At 35.0% G+C, this 25,653-nt stretch overlaps 1 protein-coding gene across 2 annotated transcripts in view; it reads left to right on the top strand.

Moving 5' to 3' along the window:
• The window catches only part of Il1rapl1 (interleukin 1 receptor accessory protein like 1), a 1,210,730-nt gene that overhangs the window by 615,206 nt on the left and 569,871 nt on the right, over window positions 1-25,653 (top strand). For both annotated transcript variants that reach the window (XM_033760431.1, XM_010613272.2), the window contains one exon: window positions 12,369-12,648. In XM_033760431.1, the coding sequence (XP_033616322.1) occupies window positions 12,369-12,648 (280 nt within the window). The remainder of the gene's footprint in view (window positions 1-12,368; window positions 12,649-25,653) is intronic.

A 25,653-nucleotide genomic window follows, 5' to 3' on the forward strand; every position in this document is an offset into this window, starting at 1 on the left:
AAATATATGAAAAGAAATGATGCTTTAATATGATATGTGCTTCTGAAGGTTTATATTCAAGAGAGACCTCAATAAATAAATGATTGAAAGAATTAACAAAATATGTAAATTCATATTTTTTAGAAGATAGATCATATATATGAAGGTGTTATTTGTTTATATCAATTCCTTTTGCCTAGAGTAATAATGAAAAAACAGAACCCAGATTTCTTGTAGTCCACTATACATTTGCTTGTGTTTGAACAAATAGTGGTGCTTTTATGCTCCTGTTTATTGTGAGAAAGGAAAAGAGAACACTCAATGTTTTCAGTGCTTTCGCATATCACTTATAAATGCTAAGAAAATAAAGGGTAAAAGATAGTAGATCTTTAACTGAATGTATTTCAAATAAAGCACGATCCTATGCAGAAGGGCACCGTCAAAGGATCTTTCAGAAGAATTAACTTACAATATTGTAGATTTTCTTAAAGATAGATGCATATATGGAAGAGCAATTCTTATGAAGATTATTGCCCAAGCCAGAGGCAGATGCAGGCCTTAAAAGGCAAATACAGAGGATTTCACAAGGAATAGTGACCAGTGAAATTAAATGAGTCTTCAGGGTTAGTTGAAGATTTGATCATTATTGTGGACCTTGGTCCATGATAATTGAAAAACTAACTGTTCGTCTCTCTGTTGAGTTGAATCTAAGACTGCAAGCGGCCCAAGTTCACTAGCATGCAGTTTTTTGGAGCAGTTATTTGAGAAATGCTTGTTCTTATTCTTTCCTGTGGGACCTTGAACACTCACTATCAGCCATCTTGCACTTCCCCTAAGGGCAGGAGCATGCAGCAGACACAAACACAAGTCCAAGGAAGAAGACAATTTCATTTATCAACTCCAACACAACCATATAGGGAAAATTCTTCAAAACATAGAAATTGAAGCCCTGAGAGCTCGTGTGATATTCTTGACCTTGACATGGATGGGATTTGAATTTGGATGTGGTTTTTCCAGACTTCATTTAATATTTTTTATTATTATTCTATACATTTCCAACTCCATCTTCTTATCCACAAAGAAAATGGTGAATAGTGTTCTTCTGGTGAGTATGAGTAACACAGATCCCAGTGCGTCCGTTGGTTAAAATATAATCAGAGGAATCCTCCACCTCCTCCTCCTCCTCCTGCTCCTCCTCCTTCTATTCTTCCTCCTTCTCCTTATTTATTCTATTTCATTCAATGCCATTCTCACTTTACCAGCCTACTTGTTTATCCAGATAAGCCTTTCTACAAATCAAACTGGGTTAAAAACATACTAAGTTAAATAATGCCCCCCCCAAGTTGATACACTAATCAGAACCTCAGAAAATGACCTTTTTGGGAAATAAGTTACTGGGCTTTTGCAGACATAATTAGATGAGGTTATACTGATGTAAGTGGTCCCTCAATCCAATAGGATTGGTTTTCTTATAAAATGAGGAGAAAAATACAAACATATAAACATACAGGGCCGATATAATAAGATGGGGCAGAGATTGAAATGATGCATAAGCCAGGAGCAGCAAGGTCTGCAAGCTATCACCAGAAGCCAGGAGGACATGGAGCCAATTCTCTTTCAGGATTCCATATGCCTGATGACACCTTCGCCTCATGCTCCAGAACTGTGAGACTATAGATGTATGCTATGTTAAGCCACCAAATTTGTAGTATTAAAAAAAAAAAGGAAAACAGCACCAGAAAACTTCCATAAAATGTTTATACTATGCCCTCTCTCTGTCACTCAGTCTCTCCAACTGCTGTATCCGTCCTTCCTGCTTTCCTTTAAGCACATGTAGGGCATTTCCATCTCAGAGATCTGCTGTGAATTCTGCTGAGCTACACATTTGTCAGTTTATTCTCTACTCAAATGGTAGCTCAGAAAGACTTTCTCTGGCCAGCTTTTTGAAGCACTCCAGGATTTCTAGCCTCTTCTTTATTTCTTATTAACATATTAGATGGTTATGACCCTTGTTTACCTTCGCTACGAGATCTGAGACCATGGTGTTCATTACTGTAACACCAACACCTAGGCCATCCCCAGTCCTGTACTGAAAGCTGAGTAAATGAGTGATGACCTAATTTTAGGTACAGAGAAGTTAAGTGTAAATTTACCAAGGCTTCAGGAAGGTAGCCTGTATGACGTTCAAGGCTGATTTTCTTTTGACACTCTATAGCTGAGATGGCTCGGAAATAGGTACAAAAGTCTGAAACACATGACACATGACACAAAAAAATGTAGAAGTAGAATGAATGCATGAAAGTTCTGTGATCTAAAAGCATTTTACTGGCAGATGTACATTTCCTTTAGTTCTATTTGGGAATGTGGATGTCTGGGAAGGTGAAGTATGTTAGCACAAGAGGCATGCAAGGGATATTACAGGGTGATCATAAAAAAAGTTAACTTAAGGATGAAGGTACTGAATGAATATTACTGTGAAGTTTAAAGGAGAACCCTGTTAGTCAGAAGCATGACATTCTTTAAACTTCCAAAAACACTCCGATGCAGTGGTACATATTTGTAATCCCAGCTACTCAAGAGGCTGGGGTAGAAGATTGCAAGGTTAAAGCCAGGCTGGACAATACAGAAAGACCCTGACTAAAAATAAAAATAGAAAAGTAATGAGGGTGCTGATCACTGACAGTGGATTACCTATTGTATGTGAGGCTCTGGGTTCAAACATCGGTACCACAAAAAAAGAAGAAAAAATAAAGAACAGAACAGAAAAGAAAAGAAAACTGTAAAGAAAGGAAGAAAAGAAGAGAAAAAAATTCATATACAGGAAAAATCAAGACCAGGCTGCTAATGCAATCTGATGAGCTGCTCAGCCTAGGTGCTCCTTCACAGAAAGGATGAAAGAGTATAATTCTAGTTGTTCTGGATCTCACAGCCTCTAGAATAGGGAAACATTTCTGGTGATCCCACAAAAAGTAGACTGTTGACTCTAAGGAACTGTTAATTGCAAGAACTGATTATAAGTATGCTTTGTATAAAAACATGTTGTTCAAAATCATAGCTTCTCTTTCTCTTATTGCATAATACAAATGAGTGTTAGATCCACCACATTGCTTGTTACTGAGGAAGTCTGTGACAGGGACAATATCTAAAGAATATTTAAAGAGATAAGTGAGTCCTTCAGTAGCACAATAAAGGAAAAGGAAAGGGTAACAAATGCAATGGGAAAATGGCAAGCACAAAACTCTGTTATGGTTTGTAATGGGTCAGGTGAGCTGTCACAGGTGAGAAGAGGAGATAGCAAAAAGCTGAGTTTGTTAAATTTGAGCAGTGGGAGGAGGGGGTTAAGTTGGGCATCACCTTTTTCCATGCCTCTGGAAGCTGTACTGCTTTATTTCGTTTTTATGGTAGGTGATAAGCAGCACTGATTTTCTTAACTTGAAGATGGTTCCTTGTGTAGTGGGACAAAAAGAGGTAGAAGAACTTGTGTTAGCATAATCTTTCATCATAAAGTCAATAGAAGCAAATGGAGCTACTTACAACCTTGAGTAAAAATAGGTTGAAACATTGAACAAATAAAAATGTGTATGACGAACCCAGCCAGAGTTTTAGGGTGAAAAATGATGGTTGAATGATTTTTCCATTTACTTATCAAATGAATGGTATTTATGGTAATGTTCTATTTTTATGCTTTGAGACAAAAAGTGAAAAGACTACTTGGCAGTTAAGAAATAGTGCAGAAGTGCTAAAACCTTAGCTCATGTAATGAAATAGGTGCTACTGTACATGGATTTTGTGGAAGAAGGTTATGTGACAGTTTAAAATCTATCTAAAATATGCATAACACCTTAAATGTATTTCTTGATCCATTAATTTCACTTTTTGGATTATATTCTAAGGAATTGCCACTATATTTTTCTTTAGAGGGGGAGCTTGTGGACTTTGTACATAAAGTTGTTTTACTACAAAATTATTTAGAACAGTCTAACCTAGCAAAAAGTCAACTAACATCAGGACAATTAGGTCAATTATAATGTAGCAGTATTAGGAAATGTCATGCAGTTATTACAAAGCTTCACATAGAAGTGCATGATACTGAGAAAAGACATTGAATAAATAAAAGGCGAGAATAGCATTGTTTTCTTCGCTGTTGTGCTTTCTTATAGTTTCCCTTCTGTTTTATCATTAGAAATCAAATACTTTAAAACAAATCTTCACCAAGTTCCCATTGTGCAATGCACAGGTTTCTGCATGTTCCAACTGGGAATACCTACTAGACATCAGAGACTAAGATATAGTATAGGGTTAACTGTACTACTAGGATCTTAGTTACCTTGGGACCATCTGTTCCCTGATCAAGAGGGAACCATATCTCAAAAGAACTGTGATAACAGCTCACCAAAGCCTGCACCCACTTGGAGATGACCTACTTTGAGAGGCTGATAGATGATAACTTCCAGGCTTTATCAGAGAGAAGATTTCTGTAAACTGGGTTCCTTGTAATTGGCACAGCCTCCTGAGTAACATCAATTCTTATCTCCCACGCAAATCACTCCAAAATATTTGAAGGCACGCTTCCAAAGTTTGTTACCCTGCACATATTTTAAAGGCAAAGGTTTGACAATATTCTGCCTCAAGTAAATGTGCTACAGCAAGTAACGTTAAGGACAAAGGTTTTTGAAAACGCAAGTGAAAAGGTGAACTGTTCCTTCGATTTGCTATCATAGGCATTAGTAATTAAGGGGCATCTCTGCTTTCCCCTCAAAAAGATGCCAATTTTAATTGTGCCATCTTTCAATTATGGAGTTCACGTCTGTAGAAAGAAGCAGCCAGTTCAGATAAAGCATATAATTCACATATTTGAAAAATCTAGGCTCTGCGTATGGTTCCATGTAATGTATATCACAGCTTGTGTGCATGGACTACAATCCCTAGCCTCAACCATGTCTTAAAATTGGTATTTCAAGGCTTACTAGTTTAAAATTAAATGATGGCCATATGCCACACATTAAGTTTGCCTCTGTGCAATTTAAAAAGAGCAAGGGAGGGAAAAATATATGCTCATATACATTCGTTCTATTGACACATTTTTCCTCTACATTTCCATTGCCTAAAACTTTTATGTGAATAAATTGCAAATACATTTCGCAGACATCACCACTTCAAAGACATGGTATTGCTGATGTTTGAGTTAACTGGGAATGATATTTCCATCTGTGACAAAAGACATGATTGGCAAAGAAAATTAACGTTATTCCATTCCCTCACAACTGGAATTCAATCACTTTCTCCATTCATTTTACCTGCTAAATCTTTCTGGAGACCATGCAGTTTGTTTCTTCTCTACTACCGCTTCTTGATCTCAGACCTTCAGTAATAGTACTCTTCTGGGTAAAGTCTCCAAATTGACATTCCTACCTCAAATTTTATCCAGTGTAGCATATCTAGAAATGCCTAAGTTCTTCAAGAGCCCCCCATTGCTGTCACAATGAAATCAAACATTTTTTACCCTATGAAAGAGCTTCCATGACCTGTATTTGCCCATTTTTCCCCTTTAGTTCTTGCTATTTCCTGATGTAACTTCTTACAACAAGCAAAAGCCATTAGTGTTTGTTGAAAAACCACGCTACCTCTTATTTCTGTGCCTTTGCTTTTGTACTTCCCTCCAAATCAATGGCCTTCTGGCCTGTTCTATGGCTATCTCCCTAGATTGTGACATACACCTCAAACATTTCCCCTCCCTAGAATGTTACCATAACCAGCTCTGTGCATTTTTCCATTGTATTACCATGTTGTGCTTTTACTTTCTATCTAGCCAAGGTTCCTGTGGGAAAATAAAAAAGCTGAGGTCTTATAAGTCCTACTGTCTTCAGTACCCAGAACAGAATCTCAACGCATGCTGTCAGTATATGAATATATTAATCTATGCCCTGGAAAACTGTTTGCATCTGTTTTATGGATTCCATTTGTTTCCTATGTTGGGATTGCATCTTGTTCCTCAGCTGCTCTATTTTTTTTAATCTGTGTCTGCTCTAGATTTATTAATCATGTCTTGTACCATGGGTACAATCTCTGCTGTTATCTGAGAAATAATTTCTGATTTCATTTTTCCCAGGTCTTCTTTTGTTGTCAGTTCAGGGAGTCCAGGTCGTTGAGTATCAGATCATTCCATCTCTTTTCCATTTGGGGTTGCCTTAGGTGATCTGGAAGTCTGGTTTTGAGACTTATTTACATGTCTTTTCATTTCAACAGATGCAGCCTGCTATGCCTTTGTTGAGGCAGCTTTTTATGTTTTTTTAAAATAAAATGGAGTACTACTCAGCCATAAAGAATGAGAAGCTAGATACATTTATAGGTAAATGAATGCACATTGAGGCCATACTCAAGTGAAATAAATAGGATGTACATGTGTAAATACTGAATAGTTTCTCTAGTGTGAGAAACTGAAAGTGTAAATAAGGACTAAAAGATATAATAGATAATGTGAAATATGAAGAAAAGGGAAAGGGGGATTTGGAGGGTAGGGGGAAAGAAAGAAGGGAATGAAATTAATATGAGAAAAAGAAAAAAATGGAAACAAAGCCTTTGTAGATAGGGTGGGGAGGAGGGGTTGAAAGGAGGGCAGGGGAATGGGGAAAATAACTAAGATGGATTATGTAAAGGTGCAAATTTCCAATGATGGATGTCATTATACTGTATGCATTAATGGACTAATAAGATTACTTTTAAAAAACACTTCAGTACTTGTCAGACAATACAGGATTTATAAATGGAAAAAAAACTGTTAGGCCACCTTTCTGCGACTGGGATCAACACAGGGCTTGGACTGCACAGGAAAAATCTGTAAGGAAGGAAGGAAATTGGAAGGGTAAACTGAGTGAGGTGGAAGTTTTAGGTGAACTCTGAGCTTGGCATAAGGAATTCTGAAGCATAAACTGCACCGCACAGTTATTCTACTAGAGTCAAAAAGGCCAGAGTTCTGTAAGTCCGCATCAGTCAGTTACCGGCAATGGGCCAAATCCAAGGGGGTTAAATGTCCCAAAAGGGTGACTTTTGTCAGTGAAATGTAATTTTCAAAAGGAGATGATTGTGAACTGTTAGCATTTAACACTCACATGAGATGGAGAAAACAGGATACATTAGCTTAGTAAAGGGGATTGTGATGAAACATTGTGTACGCTGATGTAGCTATCTTAACTATTTCATAATTATTCCAATATTAATATTCAATTAGATACTTTATACTTAAAGTGTTTTGCCTTTTAAAAGTGTTATTTTTTCATATTGACATGTAATATGTACAAGCTCTGTGATCAGACTTGTTTTTTAGACTTCATCCCTCAAGCCTGTTACTATGGAAATACGTTGAGCTCCTAAATAGGCAGGAATGATGACTTAATTAAAAATATTTTCATCAATCTCACTGTAATATATCTACATCATTTAGTGTATATACTTTTGTTTGTGAAATGATACTTTGGTATGAACTCTAACTAAGGGAATTAGTTCTGAATCTCAGTTTCACTATTGTCTTTGTAGAAGCTCACAGAACTTTATGGGTAGTAACAAAAAAGGAAGGAAGTAATGCTTCCTAGCCTTGCTCCAAAGCAATTTTATGGCTTTATAAACTTCCACTGACTGTTAAGGAATATGCACTGCAAAGGAATATTGAATCTGAGCACTTCCATGGGATCCTCCTATCAGGGAAGAATAGTACCAATAGAAAACTCTGATGGTTTTTCTATTAAATGGAATACTACTCAGCCATAAAGAATGAGAAACTAGAGTCATTCATAGAACAATGGATATTTATTGAGGTCATACTCTTAAGTGAAATAACTAAGGCACACACGTGTAAATACCAAATAATTTCCCTGGTGTGAAAAACTAAAAGTTTAAATAGTATACAAATGGTATAATTGCCAATGTGAAATAGGAAGAAAGGGTCTAAAGGTTTAGGGAAGTGGGAAGGGTAGGGGAAAGGAAATAAGGGAAAAGAAAAATATGAGAAAAGGGAAAAATGGAAACAAAGTCTTTGTAAATAGGAGAGGGGGGAAGAAGTGAAGGGAGGGCAGGGACAAGGGGAAAAATGAGAACCAAAATCTGTCATGTAAAGGTACAAGATCCCAATGATGGATGTAACTGTACTGTATACCTAAAATGTACCACTAAACTCAATGAGAAAAATAAATAAATCAATTAATAAATAAAATTTAAAAAAGAAAACTCTGAGATGGCTTTACAGAATATTTTTATCCAAAAGAAGGAACATGGATTAAATATTCCTGGCCTAAGCAATTAACTGAAAAAAATGATAGCTACCTGGTTACTTATATACTTGAACTATCAGTGTATGGAATATGCTTTTGAAATGATTGTGCCAAAGCAACAGAGCTTGTGTGCTGAAGGAGAGAAAACTAAGTGTATCAACAGCAATTCTGATCATCAAGCGTTAAGGTTTACATGATTACATATTCTTTTAAGATTTGAGCTGCCTTATTATGCAGTTTCTTAAAAAGAACTTGTGGTTATACAAGAAAAGTGGCTGCTTTCCTCAAGAGTTGTTGACATATTTTATAGTGAAATGTCATTATGTCTCCACTTTAATTTATTTTCAAATGCTTAAGGGGAAAATGTGATACAAAGTGAGAAAGAGAACATGTGCACAAATGAGGCAAAATGTTAATAAAGGAAATTTTCTGTTATCACTTCTTTCATGCAAAAATGACTTATTGTAACTATTGATAACAGATACAATTCCATCACTTATTTAAATATATTTATCAAAAAATTAAACATACCTCACATTATTCTTTATTGTTTTGCCATCTTTTAGCAAAAATTGTTAAAACAGATAATAATTTGAGTTTATTTATAACATGCATTTGGTTGAGTGGTAGTAAAACCCCCTATGCCGTGAGCTATTATTTCCTTGTTAAATACTACTGGATCTCTCTTACCCAGGATGCCCATCTTCCCTTTGCCTCTGGCTTTTCCTTGCTATATGCCTCTGTCATTTGGAATTTTCTTCCATGGCAAATTGTTAAGTACTGAAAACACCAATTTTCAAAAACATGTATTTGAGCATTTTTCTCATAAGCATATCCAGGAAGTGTTTATTAATATCTACGTATTCCCAATATGAGTCTTCCTCTCTGTCCTCCTGATCTAATTTGTTACTAAGTTTTTAGAACTTTCTAGACTAAAGCTTTTTGTTTTTACCTTCAAGCATTTTGCTTTACCTTGTAAATCTTCTGAGATTTTGAGTAATTTTATCTTATCCTTTCACTGCCACCTTGAAGGTTTTTCAAACTTTTCCAGTAGTGGCACAATAATGTGTGACAAATAGCCTCAGTTATAATAACTTGATTCTAGAGTTGTGTTATAATTCATGTAGTGGTAAAACAAGATAATTTCAAGCTCATAACCAGGATTATAACTGGTTAAAATAAAATCCAACCTAGGATTCATTTCATCCAGTGGGCCAAATGTGCAAACCCGTGTTGATAAATGTCCCACAAAATTATCTAACCACCCTGTTTGTGTAGTTCTTTCATCCTATTTAGTGTAGGATGCTGGCTCTGCAATAGTCATTGACAGGAATGGTGGTGATGGCGCAGACGTTGATGATTTCCACCAAAATTCTAGCAGATTTATTTTAGATTGTACCTCACTACAACACTTTAATAAAAATTTAGTCTCAAGTTTGATAACTCCAATGGACTAAATCAAAGCATGGTATGAAAATGACACCTTCATTAATAAGTGGAATACACACTGGTAGGGAGAATAAATTCTAGGTTAGCACATAGATGGGTGAGAATGCAAACATTCACACTTTTTGATCAGTGCATGTTTGTATTACAGAATAACGATGTTCATCTCGAGGAATTAATGCGTGTATGCAACGTATCCTGCTCATTTTCAATTCTCTTAAATGCCATGGAATTCCTCCATATACTGTTTCATCATTAATTCACTTATTTATTCATTCTCTCATTTATTTGGCAAATGACGTGTTGAGCTCTTTAGTAGACACTTTTAGGCACTAGGGCTTTCAAGTAAGCAAGTGAGAAGTCAAAGTCCCTGACCTCCAGGGTTTTAAATCCAGTTGGAAGGGACACAAAGTGAACAACAAATCGATAAGTAATGCAATGTAAAACAGAACTATGTCCTGAGAAATGAATGCAGAATATGGATTAAGTTGAACAGGATGATACTGTTTCATAAAAGACAGTTAGGAAAGGCCTCTTTGTGAAAGTGATATTTAAAGAGGGGAGGGGGAGCCGTGTAGTCCTGTGATGAAAAATGTTTCAGATAGAGAGAACATCAAGTTCCAAATTCAAATGCATTCTTTGTGAAGGGTAAATGAAAAATTTTAAACTCATTGGTGCATAGTTAAATGTTTATTCGATGTTGCATATTAATATAAAATGAATAATTAATTTCATATTATCATATATTGTCTTTGCTCTAATGTGCCCCTTCCTTTTCCTCTGGATCATTTTCCCTTCTCTTCAATTTTGTGTCATTCGTGCTGCTCCCAAGACTTTAGGTTAATCCTTTTATTGATTTGTGGTCAATGAAATTCTTACAATACTTAGAGGATTCTGTTAGAGGTTCTGTTTTCTAGATCTTGGCCCTTTTGATCAGCAGTGGTATATCCCCCACCAGAGATGGAATTCAGGACCTTGCACTTGTGAGGCACATGGTGGCATGATTTAGCTAAATCCCCGGCCCCAGCAGTGGCATATTATGAGCAAAGCTACATTTATTTTACTGCCAAATGTTGGACAGTAACACTTTCTAAGTGGGAAATCCCCAACTTCTCTATGATGATGATGGCGTACCTGCCCCATTGCGACCTGTTGTTTTGAATGTGAGGGAGAGGCAGAACTTTAAAACAGTGTCATTTCTAAAATCGTACCTTCAGAAAATGAAAAAGATCTAATCTGACTCTCTCCTCACCCTTCTCATTTCCCACTATGTTTCCCTCTGTATAATATTCCCAGAAGTCAGAAAGCACTGCCTTTGACTATAAAAGAGTACAAGAGCTCAGTTCATTTTCATTTCTATCTTGCTTGGCTGTATTGATTCCTGATTTTTATCAATTTGTGTTAGAGAAAAAAAACTACACACTAATTTAAACTAAGAAATATATAAAGAATTATTAAATACAACAGGAGCTTTGAATAATGAAGGGACCAGCTAGTATGAAAGAAGTAGTAGTTTATTCAGGCCACCATATTAAAATAAAATGGACTGGATGGCTTCAACTATACAGTTTATTTCTCCCAGTTGTAGTGTTTAAAAAGCTCAAGATCAAGGTACCAACCACTTTGGTTCCTGGTGATGGTTCCTGGCTTACAGCCTGCTATCACTTTCTATGTGCTTAGCCACCCTGTTATCTTGGTGTACAAGAGGACAGGGAAAGAAGAGTAAGTTTGCATGTACCTTTTAAGAGCAAGAATACTATCAGAAAAGCCACAAACTCATGACCTCATCTAACTTTAATTATTTCTCAATAGCTCCATATGTAAATACCATCACCTTGGGTGTCAGAGCTTCAGTGCATGAGTGAGGAGCACACTCAGTTCATAGCAAAAGAGAATGCCAAAGAATAGAGGAATAATTGTCATTACCCCTAGAAATGAGATAAAGCACCCAAGGTAGCTCTTCTATTCCCAGCACAGAGCTCCTGGCTTGATAAGCAGGTATAGGGCAAAAGTCATCAAGTTACTGCACTTGTATACCTTGTTAGAAATCTGTTCTCAGGAAGTTGATAGAGACTCTCTCTCTCTCTCTCTCTCTCTCTCTCTCTCTCTCTCTCTCTCTCTGAGGTTTCTGTGATAGCTATTCATAAGTAAGTGTCTCACTTGAGACTTGGCTGAATATTTGCAGAGCTGTTGGCTGCCTTTTGCTGGAGCAGCTGGGAGCTGGAGAAGCCTTGAGTGCTGCAGGAACTGGCTAAGCAACTATGCTGGAATTAGGAAGCAAAGCCCTTTCCTCCTGCAATGTCTCCTCAGCACCCTCTACTGACAAAGCTTCAATACCACCTAGAAAAGGAAAAAAAATTGAAAAAGGCCCAGATCTATTTTGACAGAGTAGGCAAAGAGAAAGTCTATTTAGAATTGTAAAATGTAAATAAAAAAATGAGCATATTGATCCAAACTAAAAATAATTGCCCGCTGAAGCAGACTAAGGAAAGAATACATTGTTAGTGAGCAATATAAACTGCTTTTCAGGGTCATTTTCAGTTTTATTCATTGCTATATTCTCTAGACTTAGAATGAATTAAAATAAATGCTCAGCACATATATTTGTTAAGGAAATTAATGAATGAACTGGTTGTTTAACTTTTTCTTTAATGTTTTTTCCTCTCTCTTTTACCACAGCAGATGGATGCACTGATTGGTCCATCGACATTAAGAAATATCAAGTGTTGGTGGGAGAACCTGTTCGAATCAAATGTGCACTCTTTTATGGTTATATCAGAGCAAATTATTCCCTTGCCCAAAGTGCTGGACTCAGTTTGATGTGGTACAAGAGCTCTGGCCCCGGAGATTTTGAAGAACCAATAGCCTTTGATGGAAGTAGAATGAGTAAAGAAGAAGACTCCATTTGGTTCCGACCGACATTGCTACAGGACAGTGGTCTTTACGCCTGTGTCATCAGGTACACTTTTAATTCTATTACTGTTGAATCAAGGAAATCGCATGCTATTTTTCTCATTCTTAAATTTTTTCCCTATCTCTCTCAGCTGAAGGTATGGTCTCAATATTTGTATCTATTGTTGATTTCTAAAATTTAGAATCTAAATCATAAAAATATAGAATTGGAATTTATATGCAGACATTATCTTTAGCTTATGGAGGAAATAGATAACATCTGGGTATCTACTTATGTTCCCAGAAATTACTAAAGTGTATGAAATAAAATTCATAGAGGAAGTAAATGTTGCACATAAAGTGTAAGCAAAGGCTTGCAGAAAGAATGCATAGTTTATAGCTAATGGATTGTAACAACATGTTATTGCCCTTCATAGAGAGATAGAGCAGAAACACCTCTGGTTCACATACATCTTCAAAGATGATTTAAGTGATGTGTGTATGAGAACAGTGAGAGCAAGATAGCCTTGCCGTGTTAGGGAATACAAAGTTTATATCCCAGATCATGCTATTAATGAAATTTCCTGGGTCAATGCCAAGATCTTCTTGCGTTTCTCACAGCCCATACCAAAGTTAACAAGAACCTCTGCGCCATTATCCCCAAAGTAACTCATCACATATCTACACATCTTTGTCAAAGAGACATATGTAGTTTACGTCATGACAGTGCATTGATACAGTACCCATGTAACACAGAAGCAGTTGACTTGGAGAAAGTTTCAGAATCAGCTAATATTTTTTGGAGACAAATTCTCATTGTGTAGTTCAGGTTGGCTTCCATCTCACCATGTAGCCTAGGTTGGCTTTGCTCTTGTGCCTCAGCCTCCCAAGTGCTGGGATTACAGATGTGTGCCACCATTCCTGGCCCAGAATCAGCTGATATTTTTTTCAAATAAAAATACTACTTCTACTTCTGAAATTTTGATGGGTAACTGTATATTATCTTGCATAATTACCATGCTTCCACGTCAATATCCCTTGTAATAATTACAATAATGACAGGAGTGGAAGACATTAGAATAGGTCAGAGTCCCATAAAATTTAAGCAGAAACGTAGCTCTTTAATACTTACAACATCAAAGTTAGAATTAGTGTTGGAAAATATAAGTGGAAATGAACAGTCACACTAGATAAAAATGTCCATGGGATTTTTTAATACTTGTTTTTCTTTCAGTTTATACCAATACTTTTGTGTTCAAATGTAACTATTAATACAAGTGGAGGTTTAGTTGGGGCATTGCTGAATTATTGTCATACTAGTGTGGATAACATCTATTGTATAGAGCAGCTGGGTTTTTAATTTTAAAAAATCATTATTTCTGATTGTACTTGCATATGTGGAGGTGAATCTGTAAGATGGGTACAATGTGTGCTCTCATTTATCTGAAATTAAAATTCAGTTCAATGTCCATAGAGAAATACTTCATTTCATTATTTACTGTTGAAATAATGGAAAAGAATGTGGCACATTAGTCATCGGAATTTTGAAAGATCTGAGCTGTAATTCTCTTATGTGTTAAATCTACATCTCAATCCATTCCTCTGAGTAACTGAATTAATGTGTTCCTGAGTTTGTAATTGTAAGAATGAATGGAAGGTTGAAAAGTCTCCAAAATGATGATATTTGCCTTGTGCTCTTCTGTCTACATTTTAATAGAAAGTGAAGCTATAGAAAAAATTATTGTTACAACTGGAATTCTAGAGAAAGTGATAAACTGAAGAGAAACTTGCCACTGAAATTGAAGTATTCTCATTGCTGTGAAGTCAGATTATTTATGACTTCTTTTTCCAATTTTGAAAGGGTTAATCAAAATCTTCATAAACAGCAATTGAAATGGCATGGCTTGGTTTTGATGTGAATTAAGCATGATGGATATTGTTTGAGTCTCTGACATTTTGGCAATTATTAATTATCAGGCCACAATCTCTCCCCACTGGTTTTTAAGGAATCCACTTGCAAGTAATATTATAAGTTTGAAAATATTAACTTCTATTCAAAGATTCTAGTCTTCCTTATATGTGTTCTGAGTATTAACTTATCAATGAGATGATTTAACAAATCTTTCATGTGCAGCTAATGAACATTTATACTTAATTATGTTAAATTAGATGATGGAAATAGTGGAAATGCATGAGATTACTGTTACTGTAATAAGCAAGAGATTTCTTGTACCCTTTCCTTGAGGTCTCACATAATTCTTTACTCCATAGTGGAAGGTTTTTAACTCAGTTCTCTTTTTGAATTTTTATTTTATTGTTTTACATGAAACAGTGAGTGGAGAACTATGAAACAATATCATTGTTTTCTTTTATTGCCATCTATAAAATATATATATATTTAAAAAAGAAAAACTGTCCCTGTACTCTTGACATCCAATTTTTAAATTCCCCATTAGCGGTTTCATACATACAGCTGGCTAGTGTTATGTAAACATTCCTAAGCTCCAGAAATGGTCACACATTGTTTAACAGGGTACTTTTAATTTAAATTTTATTCTCAAAATAATTGTTGAATCACATTAAGTCACAAGAATTAATATAGAGAGTTCATATGTATCCTTCATCAAGTTTTGGTCAATTTGGTAACATTTTGCAAAACTGTAGTACAATGTCATAATCAGAATATCGAGTCCCATGTGATAATTATACAAAAAAATGAAATACCATTACCTCAAGGGATACCCGTATTTATTGTTTTTTGTTTTTGTTGCTACATCATTTCTATCTAATCCCAATACCAAGTAACTGGCAACTACTGATCAGTTATTAATGATTTTGTCAGTTCCATAAAGCAGCATAAACAAAATCATACAGTGTATATAAGCTCTTGAAATTGGCCTTTATCTCAGCATAATTCCTTTGAAATCCATCTAAGTGTTGCATGTAAGCAAAGTTCATTCTTTTTTATTGTTCAGTAGTGTTCCACAGGATAAACATGCCACAATGATGTTTATTCACCCAATTCATTTATTCTGCAGGATTTTTATGTTGTGGCCATTAAAACTAAAAAATTCAATGAAAGTTCATGGACAATTTCTTGGGGAAAATAAATTTTCATCTTTCTGGGATAAATGTTCAAGAGTGAATATGAGTTGTAAGTTATCTGCATATTAGTTTTATAAGAAACTGCCAAAAATTTTTCCAAAATAATTGTATCATTTTACATTGCCACCAGCATTATATGAGAGACACAGTTTTGCTATATACTTGCAGTATATGGGGTTGTCACGATATTTATTTATAGCCATTCTGGTAATCTCATCTTGGTATCTCATGGTTTGATTTTGGGAAGGGTAGGGGAAAGGAGATAAGGGAAAAGAAAAAATATGAGAAAATGAAAAAATGGAAATAGTTTTTGTAAATAGGGAAGGGAGAAGGCGGTGAATGGAGGGCAGGGGTAAGGGGAAAAAATGAGAACCAAGACCGGTCATGTAAAGGTACAAGATCCCAATGATGAATGTAACTGTACTGTATACCTAAAATGTACCAATAAACTCAACGAGGAAAAAAATTTAAAAATATAAACTACTTCAGCAAGGTGGCAAAAAAATGCCTAATATCTTTTAAGTGCTCTTTTAAATTGTTATTCACATTTTTATCCATTTTATAATTGGAATTATCTTTCTTGCTAAGTGTTTGGTTTTTATTTTGTTTTCTTTTGTTTGTTTGTTTGTTTTGCTACAGGGAGTACAATGTAGGTCCTCACACATGACAGACAGCTCTTCTACAAATAAGTTATACCACCAGGCACCTTTGTTGAGTTTTCGATAATCTTTACATGCTTAGATATCAGAAATTTTTCATGTAGGTGGTTTGCTAATATATAGCTTTGTTTTTCATCCTCTTAAATTCTTTGCAGAGCAAACGTTTGTTTTTTGTCATTTTATGAGTACATATTTGCAGTATATAATGATTACATTCACTACAGGGAGTTAGCATGTACATAAAATATATATTATTTCTTTTTTCAGCCCCTCCTCCTTGCTTCCACACCTCTTTGTCCATCTCTTGTTCTCCTTAACTTATGCAAAGGATCTATCTCCCCATTTTCTATTATCTATATATTACTTTTCTTTTTGATTTATTTATATTTCTGTTTCTTGTATAAGCACAAACATGTGATATTAATTTTGTGCGTCTGATTTCTTTCACTTAACATTATGGTCTCAAGGAGCATCTATTTTTTCCTAGAAATCACTCAACTTTATCCTTTACAGCAGAGTAATGCTCCATCATGTGTAAATATCACATGTCCTTTATTTATTTATCTGTTGATGAACATATAGGCCACTTCCAAGATTTAGTTTTTATGATTTGTGCTCCTATAAACATGGATAGGCATGTATCACTGTAATATGATGCCTCTAACTCTTTTTGGAAAATCCCCAGAAAGGACTAGCTTGGCCAAATTAAATTCTATATTTAGCTTTTTTTAGTTGGTAGGTTTTTATTACTGCTTCAGTTTTGTTGCCTATGATTGGATTATTCGGGTTGTTTCATATCTTCTTAGTTTAGTTTTGAAAATTCATAAGTATGCGAATAAATGTATGAATAAACATATGTATATGTTTCTAGAAATCTATTCATTTCTTCATAATTCTCCAGCTTGTTGGAGTACAGGTTTTTTAAGAAATTGTTAATAGTTTTTTGGAATTTGATGTCCATTGTGATGTCTCCTTTTTTGTTTCTAGTTGCATTGATGTGCATATTTTCTTTCCATTTTTGGTAAGATTAGTTAAGGGGTTGTCCAATGTGGAGTTCACAGCTATAAACTTCCTTCTTAGGATTGGTTTCATTTTGTCCCATACATTCTGGTACATTGCACTGGTATTATTATTTCATTTTAGGAACTGTGTAATTTCATCTTTGATTTCTTCTATGGCCTATTGATTATTCAAGAGATGCATTATTTAATTTTCATGTGTTTGCATACTTTCTGTGGCTTCTTTTGCCATGATTTTTGCTTTCCTTGCTCTATGATCTGTTAAAGTGCATGGAGTAATTTTGACTCTTCTGTATTTACTTAACTATGCTTTAAGGGCTGGTATGTGATCTATTTTGGAAGGTTTCATATGCTACTGAGAATAATGTTGAGTGGAATATTCTTGAACTATGTGTTAATTCTATTTGTTTATACATATGATTCAACTCTGTTACTCATTTGTTGATTTATTTCTTGATCTGTTTGTTTGTGACAGTTGCCAATCAAGGTTAACCTGTATGTGTTAATGTTTATCTGAGTTTTAATTTCCAGTAGCAGTTCTTTTATGAAGTCAGGTGTGATAATTTCTGGTGCATATATTTTAACATTTTTACATTTTTCTGATGAATGGCTCTCTTAACCAATATGTAGCAACCTTTTTACCTATTCCAATCACTATTAGCGTGAAGTCCTTTTTTTCTGAAATTAGAATAGCTACTCTGGCTTATTTTCAGACTCCCATTTTACCGAATATTTTTTTCCATTCTTTGATGTGAATTTGATTTTGGATTAAATGCAAGATTTCTTAATTTTGATGAAATTCAAGTTATTAGTTTTTCTATTTACAGTTCAAGTTTTTTTATAAATTATAACTCTTTGCCTAAATCTTGTTCTTGAATATTTTCACTTGTTTTTAATTTTTAAATGACAATGATCAAATATTTATTGCTTTATACTTAATATTTAATTTTATGACTTATTTTAAGTTAATACATGTATCAGGTGTAACAGATTAATAGAGATTTAATTTTATTACATAGCTATGAATATGCTGCAAAACCATTTGTTTAAAAACACTATGCTTCTTCCACCGAATTACCTTTTCACTTTTATTCATAGTCTACTGGGTGTATCTATGTGGAATGACTTTTGCTTTCTTTGTTTTATACATATATGTCCATCCTCTGTGATTACTACAGCATCTTAATCTGGCCTATACAGTAGACCAAAATATAGAGGGGAGTGTGACCTTATAATTTATTCTTCTTTTAAAAACTGTGAAAATAGTCATTATAGCTATTTATCTACAATAAGGCCTACTATTTTCCAAGTAAATTTTAGCATAATCTTGTCTATGTTCACAATACCTTACTGACATTTTGATAGCAGTTGCCTTACAAATAAACATTGATTTGTGAAGAACTGATAAGTTTATTGTGTTGCATGTACAAGGTTAGTTTGACTCTCCATTTAGTTATGTTTTCTTTCATTTCTTTCATCAATATTATGTAATATAAAAACATTTTTTACTTACATGTATAATGTATTCTATCAAGTATCGAACTTCTTTACTCAAGTCTAGAGTTCACCTAAGAGAACTAGCAACACTTGTTTTTCTGTGCAAGTACATATTAAACATCTATTGAAAAGTGCTTAATGAATTCCATATACAGTGATAACTTGGCTGTCGGTTCCAAGCTTGAATGGTTCCAAGAACTTTCCACTACTTGAAACATGTATAATGTATTCTATCAAGTATCGAACTTCTTTACTCAAGTCTAGAGTTCACCTAAGAGAACTAGCAACACTTGTTTTTCTGTGCAAGTACATATTAAACATCTATTGAAAAGTGCTTAATGAATTCCATATACAGTGATAACTTGGCTGTCGGTTCCAAGCTTGAATGGTTCCAAGAACTTTCCACTACTTGAACATCAATGTTTGAAAAAAAATTCTGCTTATTTCATAACTTTTTCTGATAGTCGAACTGAAAATCCGAAATGAGTAAAAACTTTGTGGGCCAAGAGTGAGTTACCCGTCACATCTTGCTGCAGACGCAGAGTGGTGGTGACGCCTAGTCTAAGTGCTGCTCTCACCCAGATAACGTATAGTGCTTCTGTTAGTGTGTTGAAACGTTTGCTGTTGTGGTTTTTTTTTTGTACTTTATTTGCATAAAATGTTATAACTATGTCTCCAAAGAACGTTAGTGATACCAGCAGTAAAGCTAAGAGGGAACTGTGAGAACCACAATGAAATTAAAGAAATCATTAAGAAATTTGTGAAAGTCCTGGAAAATGAATTTATAAGTGTGATTTTGGGGGCTCAGAACCAATTATTTGGTTTTACATTATTTCTTGTGAGAAGTTTGTTCAATTCTCAAACATCACCAAATTCTAGCACAAATTTGGAATGAATGGAGTCTGACAATGGAGGTATCATTGTATATAGTCATAAATCTCACAGATATGTGTAGGTCACATTATGATAAATAGTGTATTAGCATATGATTACCAATTTTGGGGAAATTTTTTTAATTAAAGAAAGGAGAATAGTAAAGAAGAGGCAGGAAATAAGAGGATGAGGAGGGCAGATCAAGAAGGGTAATAAGGAGTAAAAATGATCAAAGTATTTATATACATTTAAGAATATGCCAAATGATACCCCTTATTCTATACAAATAAAATGAACTAATAATTTTTTTCAACTCAAGTAGCTTATAGAAGCGAAAATAAATAAGTAATAAATTAGTAAGAATGCTATGAAAGTAATTTAGAATACAGTAGAGTTCTGCCAAGGTGAAGTAGCATGATTCTTCTCAGGTGTTCCCCCTTACAACTAAAAGCCTGGATACAACACACCAAACAAGCGTAAGACATCTCTGAGGAGTAGAAAGGGGACCAGCCTAGGGACCGTTAGACTTGGGGAATGACATGGCAATACGCAGTGTTCTTATCGTCCTGCCTTGTCTTTGCAGATCACTTCATCAATTTTCACTTTCTGTTTCTTCATCTGAAATTTAACTTTTGTCATTGCCTACTTAAATGACATGTGTGTATTCCATGAGGAAAGTACAATTTGTATCCTTACTTTCCAAATTTCTCCTTAGACAACTCTTTTGGGTATTAATTGCAGGTAGAAAATACCTCAAAATTTTATCACTTAAAAACTATTTAATTTGCACATGATCCTCAATGCAGAATACCTTCAGCTGTGTAATTTTTCTGTTGATGTTGCCTATGGTCACATGTGGCTGGAATCAACTACCACGCACAGCTTTTTGAGCCTATTTTTCTTACTATGAATTATCAAGATCTGTCTTTCTCTGTCTCTCTATCTCTGTCTCTGCATCTGTCTCTCTGTCTCTGTATCTTCTCTCTCTTTCTCTCCATTTCCATGCGGTCTTTCAAGCAGGACAGCCAACTTTTTGTATGATGACTTATACTGAATATTCACTGATCAAATATCTACTTATATCATGCTTACTAATGTTCCATGAGCTACGTTTTGAGTAATTTCAGAGGAGAATTTAGAAGGATTTGCATTCCATGAGGTTTGCTCCATGAAGGTCCCCAGTGCACCAGTTTAACAGAGGCTTCCCTTTTCCCCCAGTAGTTCATGCACTTAATATGTAAAGTACAACCAAAACGTTTCCAAGTCTCTCCAAATATCAGAATAGCCACAGGGTTAGGTTTGGATTTCATTATCTACAACAGTTGTGGATGTAAATGAGATTTATCCCACTCAATTCCTTGAGTGCCACTGCTCAGGAATGGTTCATCTTGATCCAGAGCTGAAATGAGAAGACATTTTTCTGGATCTCTCATTCCCAGCGTACAATGGTGAACTAAGGATAGCATAATTAAACTGCACAGTCTCATTTGAAACGGCGGGAGGGGTAATAGCAATGCTAGTCCAGCTGGGTGCACGTTGCCAATTTCTTCATTAGCATCTAGTTTTGTTTACTATGACTAGTTTTCTTTGGTTCCTGAATAAACCTTGCCTTGCCAGCTTTTCTTAATTTGCAATTTATTCTTTTTCGTAAAGTAGTAGTATAAGTAATGAAAATGCTGTGAAGCTTTTCTGTATCAGAATGCATTACAATCCATTAAGCAAAAGCCACAATCACAATATCTTCAAGCTAGGTGCAGCTCTATTTTGGTGTGCACGTCAGATTGCTGAGGATGGTGCGCCCAAAATTCTTAGAACTCTGTTCCTAGCTAGTCTTAGGGTTTACTTCGTAAGCCATCTTAGCTGCCTTCTTTGGATCAAAGAGTATGTGTTGTCTCCCAAACACATTACTACTGACACTTTTACTCCTCAGAATGAATTTGAGAGGTTTATCAACAAAAAAGCACTCAATGAGTATTTACTGAGTGAAATAAAGAGTAATTTAAATCTATGCTTATTAAAATACCTTATGCAAAATATTTCAGAAGAAATTACACAATTTTGTGATTCCTGTCATTTTCCATGACAAAATAATATAACGTTATCTTTTATGTATTGTCAGAAACTAACCCAAATTATGAACCTCTTATTGTGAAGCATATTTTAATATTTCAAAAGACATTTTTTGTTTTACAAAATATACCTTCCCTATCTCGATGAAAAAGTCGAAAGTAAAAAAATGTTAGATCCGAATAGACTGAAAAAAATGACTGCTATAATTTTGGTATAAACAGTTTAAGTAAATTTATTTTAATCTATCTGATATAAGATATTTTAAAATATTTATTAATGTTTATATAGTTATTGTTTTAAAATAATTCTTGGATCAAAGGATATATAATATTAGCAACATTTATCACTGGTCATTCAAGAGATGCAGATGAAAACAACACTGAGATCCCACCTCACCCCACAAAGAATGGCTGCTATCAAGAAATCACACAATAACAAATGTTGGCAGGGTCATGGGGAGAAAGGAACCCTTCTCCATTGTTGGCGGGAGTGCAAACTGGTGCAACCACTATGGAAATCAATATGGAGATACCTCAAAGAACTAGGATTAAAGCTTGCATTTGACCCAGCTATCCCTCTGCTGGGTATTTTTCCAAAAGAATTAAAAGAATCATGCCACAGTGATATATGTGCACCTATGTTTATAGCGGCACAGTTTGTAATAGCTAAAACTTGGAAACAGCCCATTTGCCCATCAATTGGAGACTGGATAAAGAAGATGTGGTTTTTCTATAAAATGGAATAGGTCTCAGCCATAAAGAATGAGAAATTCGAGTCATTCGTAGGAAAATGGATACATATTGAGGATATACTCCTAAGTGAAATAAATAAGTCACACATGTTTAAATACCGAATAGTTTCTGTAGTGTGAAAAACTATAGTTGTACATGATATCCTAATGGCATCATTGTCAATGTGAAATAGGAAGAAAAGGGCTAAAGGTATAGGGAAAGTGGAAAGGGTAGGGGAAAGGTAATAAGGGAAAAGAAAAAAATATGAGAAAATGAAAAAATGGAAATAAAGTTTTGTAAATAGGAAGGGGAGGAGGGGGTGAAGGGAGGGCAGGGACAAGGGGAAAAATGAGAACCAAGACCTGTCATGTAAAGGTACAAGATCCCAGTAATGAATGTAACTGTACTGTATACCTAGAATGTACCAATAAACTCAATGTGAAAAAAAAGAAAGTCTAAAATATACAAACCTCTAGGAGCTGCATAATTTGATCAGGGCAATCAAAGTCAATATCAATGTTTTATATCCTACCCAGAAACTTTAATTATTATATGCATATGTGTTCCATGAATCTAATGTTAGTTTTACAATCTTTGTTCCCTAATTGTAGAACCATCTCTCTTAATTGAAGCTAGAGTATATATCCTTGAGAATATCATCTATAATTTCTAGGTTATAAAAATGCAATTAAACCTATGTAAGCTAATTTTTAAAAAAAGTCATATACATGTGAAAATCTAGATAATATTTTAAGTCTAGATGTACAATATTTTATGGTGGTATACAGAATCTTCAGAACTGTACATAAGGGGTTCTTTTTATACTTTTTTTAAATTTTTGTACCGGGGATTGAACTCGGGTCTTTGTGCTTGCAAGGCAAGTCACCAAACTGCTGAGCTAAATCCCCGGCCCTTTTTATACTTTTGATGACAACATCTTTTCAGCCTTAAAGGGCTTCAGAGTGACTTTCTAGTTGCATAATTTCGATGATGCTTGCAACAGGTACTAAAATGGTAGATCATCTAGAACAGATACCAAGTTTATGGTCTTTCCACATATGAGAAATGAAGAGTCCAGCTATTTGTAGATAGGATAATAATTAGTCAAATTGCTATTTTTCTGAATACTTTCTTTTCAAAAACAGCAAACCCAATTGATGTGAATAAAAATCCAAAGCTGATGTAAGTTGCCTGTTATTTTGATTTTTTTTAAACCATTCACGAAATACATGTTTTGATTTGTTTTTTTATCTGTTTGTTTGTTTTTTGTACCAGGGATCAAACTCGGGTCCTTACACTTGTGAGGCAGGCGGTGGAACCACTAAGCTAAATCCCCAGCCAAAATACATGTCTTCTACTGAAAGTTAAAATGAATTCTCCTGAAGTAGAGGTGTTATACAGTTTCTTAGCTCAATGGGTTAGGAAAAGTTTTGTCTAATCTTTCCTACATAAGAGAGAAATTTTTGAGCTAGCCATTATTGCACACACCTACGGTCTCAGCACTTGGGAGGCTTAGGCAGGAGGATCACTGTGAATTCATTGTCAGCCTGGATCACATAGTGATACCCTATCTGAAGTGGGGGAGGGGAAAGGAGGGGAGGAAGAGGAGAGGGAAAAGGAGCGGAGGGGAGGGGAGTTGAGGCAAGGAGAGGAGAGAGGGAAGAAAAAAAAAAGAAAAGAAAAGAGAAAAAGCACTTGAAAATCAGTAATGTAATGTTCATAGCTCCAGAAAGATCTGAATTAATCTGGAGTGTGTACTTTACTAAAAATGATAGATTCATAAAATAATTAGGTGCGTGAAGTTTAATTCTGGGATTTTACATATTTTTTATTTAGATAAAGTGAATCACTATGGGCACTTCTCAGCTAAGGATAAAACACACAGATTTAGCATATTCACAAATATTGGTGAAAGTCTATGACATAACAGAGCTGGTGATTATAACATAGAAATCTCAGTTTGACTGATTGATTTCAGGGCTGGCGATTGAACCCAGGGCCTCTTGCATACTAAGCGAATGTTCTTTCCCTGAACTGCACCAGCCCAATGAAGACGTTTTAAAATTATAAATAATATGTTCCAGGCACGTAGCTAACTTAGAATGCACTAAGAATTTTTTGGTGCCTATACTTTTGAACTGTGGTTATTAATTTTTCTTCATTTGTAAAAGCTACAGTTAAAATATGTTACTTGCTCATGTTGATACAGTAAGTGCAGAGAAAGTGAATAATTCTAACAAAGTACTGCTCAGCAAAATCTGAGATAAATAAAAATGTTGCAATTGAAGCAAATAAGATTATCCAAGCTTCTTTCTAAATCTAATTTTGCATAAGGTTACCAAGTAAGACATATGAACTATAATCTCACTGAACGTAAAAAAGGCAATAGACAAACTGATTGTTCCTAGAAGAGCTCATAAGGGAACTGAGGTTTCAGGACTACTTTCAAAGCCAAATTCACGGCTAGGGAAAGTAATTGAGAAGGATTTCTCTGTTAGAAAGATTTCATGAAAACGAGAGAAATTAGATGATGACACAGAACAGGAGCTGAAAGAAATGTTTTTCACTTTTCAAAAAGTTTTATTAGTACAATTTAGCAATACGTGCACGTTACAGTAGTCCTGAGAGTGGCTATTATGTATGTAGTGCAGCTGGTCTCTTTTGAAACTTCTCCTCCGCCCCCCTCAAGTCCTCTAGCTCGGCTTTCGTTCTTAGTTTCATTCTTCATCCGATTAATCTCAGCTCGTGTTATGGCACACGATGTTTACCTTCAGTTCCTGTGTGTGACATATCTTTGTTCTATGCATCTCCCCTTCGCTCTCCTCCCCCTCCCCCTTACTCTCTTGGACTACTTTTCTTTTTTTTGTGTGTTTGTTTTGTTTTGGTTTGGTTTTGCCCATCAAGTTTACTGGTACATTTAAAGCAAACAATACAGTCACATTTATCATTAGGATCTTATACCTTTCCATGAAATGTCTTGGTTCTTATTTTTTCCCTATACCCTGTCCTTCCTTCACCCCCTTCACCCTTCCCTATTTACAAAGAATTTGTTTCCATTTTTTGTTTCCTTTTTTCACATTTTTTTCTTTTCCCTTATTTCCTTTCCCCTCCCCTTCCC

This window comes from Fukomys damarensis, unplaced genomic scaffold, assembly GCF_012274545.1.
Source record: "Fukomys damarensis isolate Sample0158 unplaced genomic scaffold, DMR_v1.0_HiC HiC_scaffold_39, whole genome shotgun sequence".
Taxonomy (NCBI): domain Eukaryota; kingdom Metazoa; phylum Chordata; class Mammalia; order Rodentia; family Bathyergidae; genus Fukomys; species Fukomys damarensis.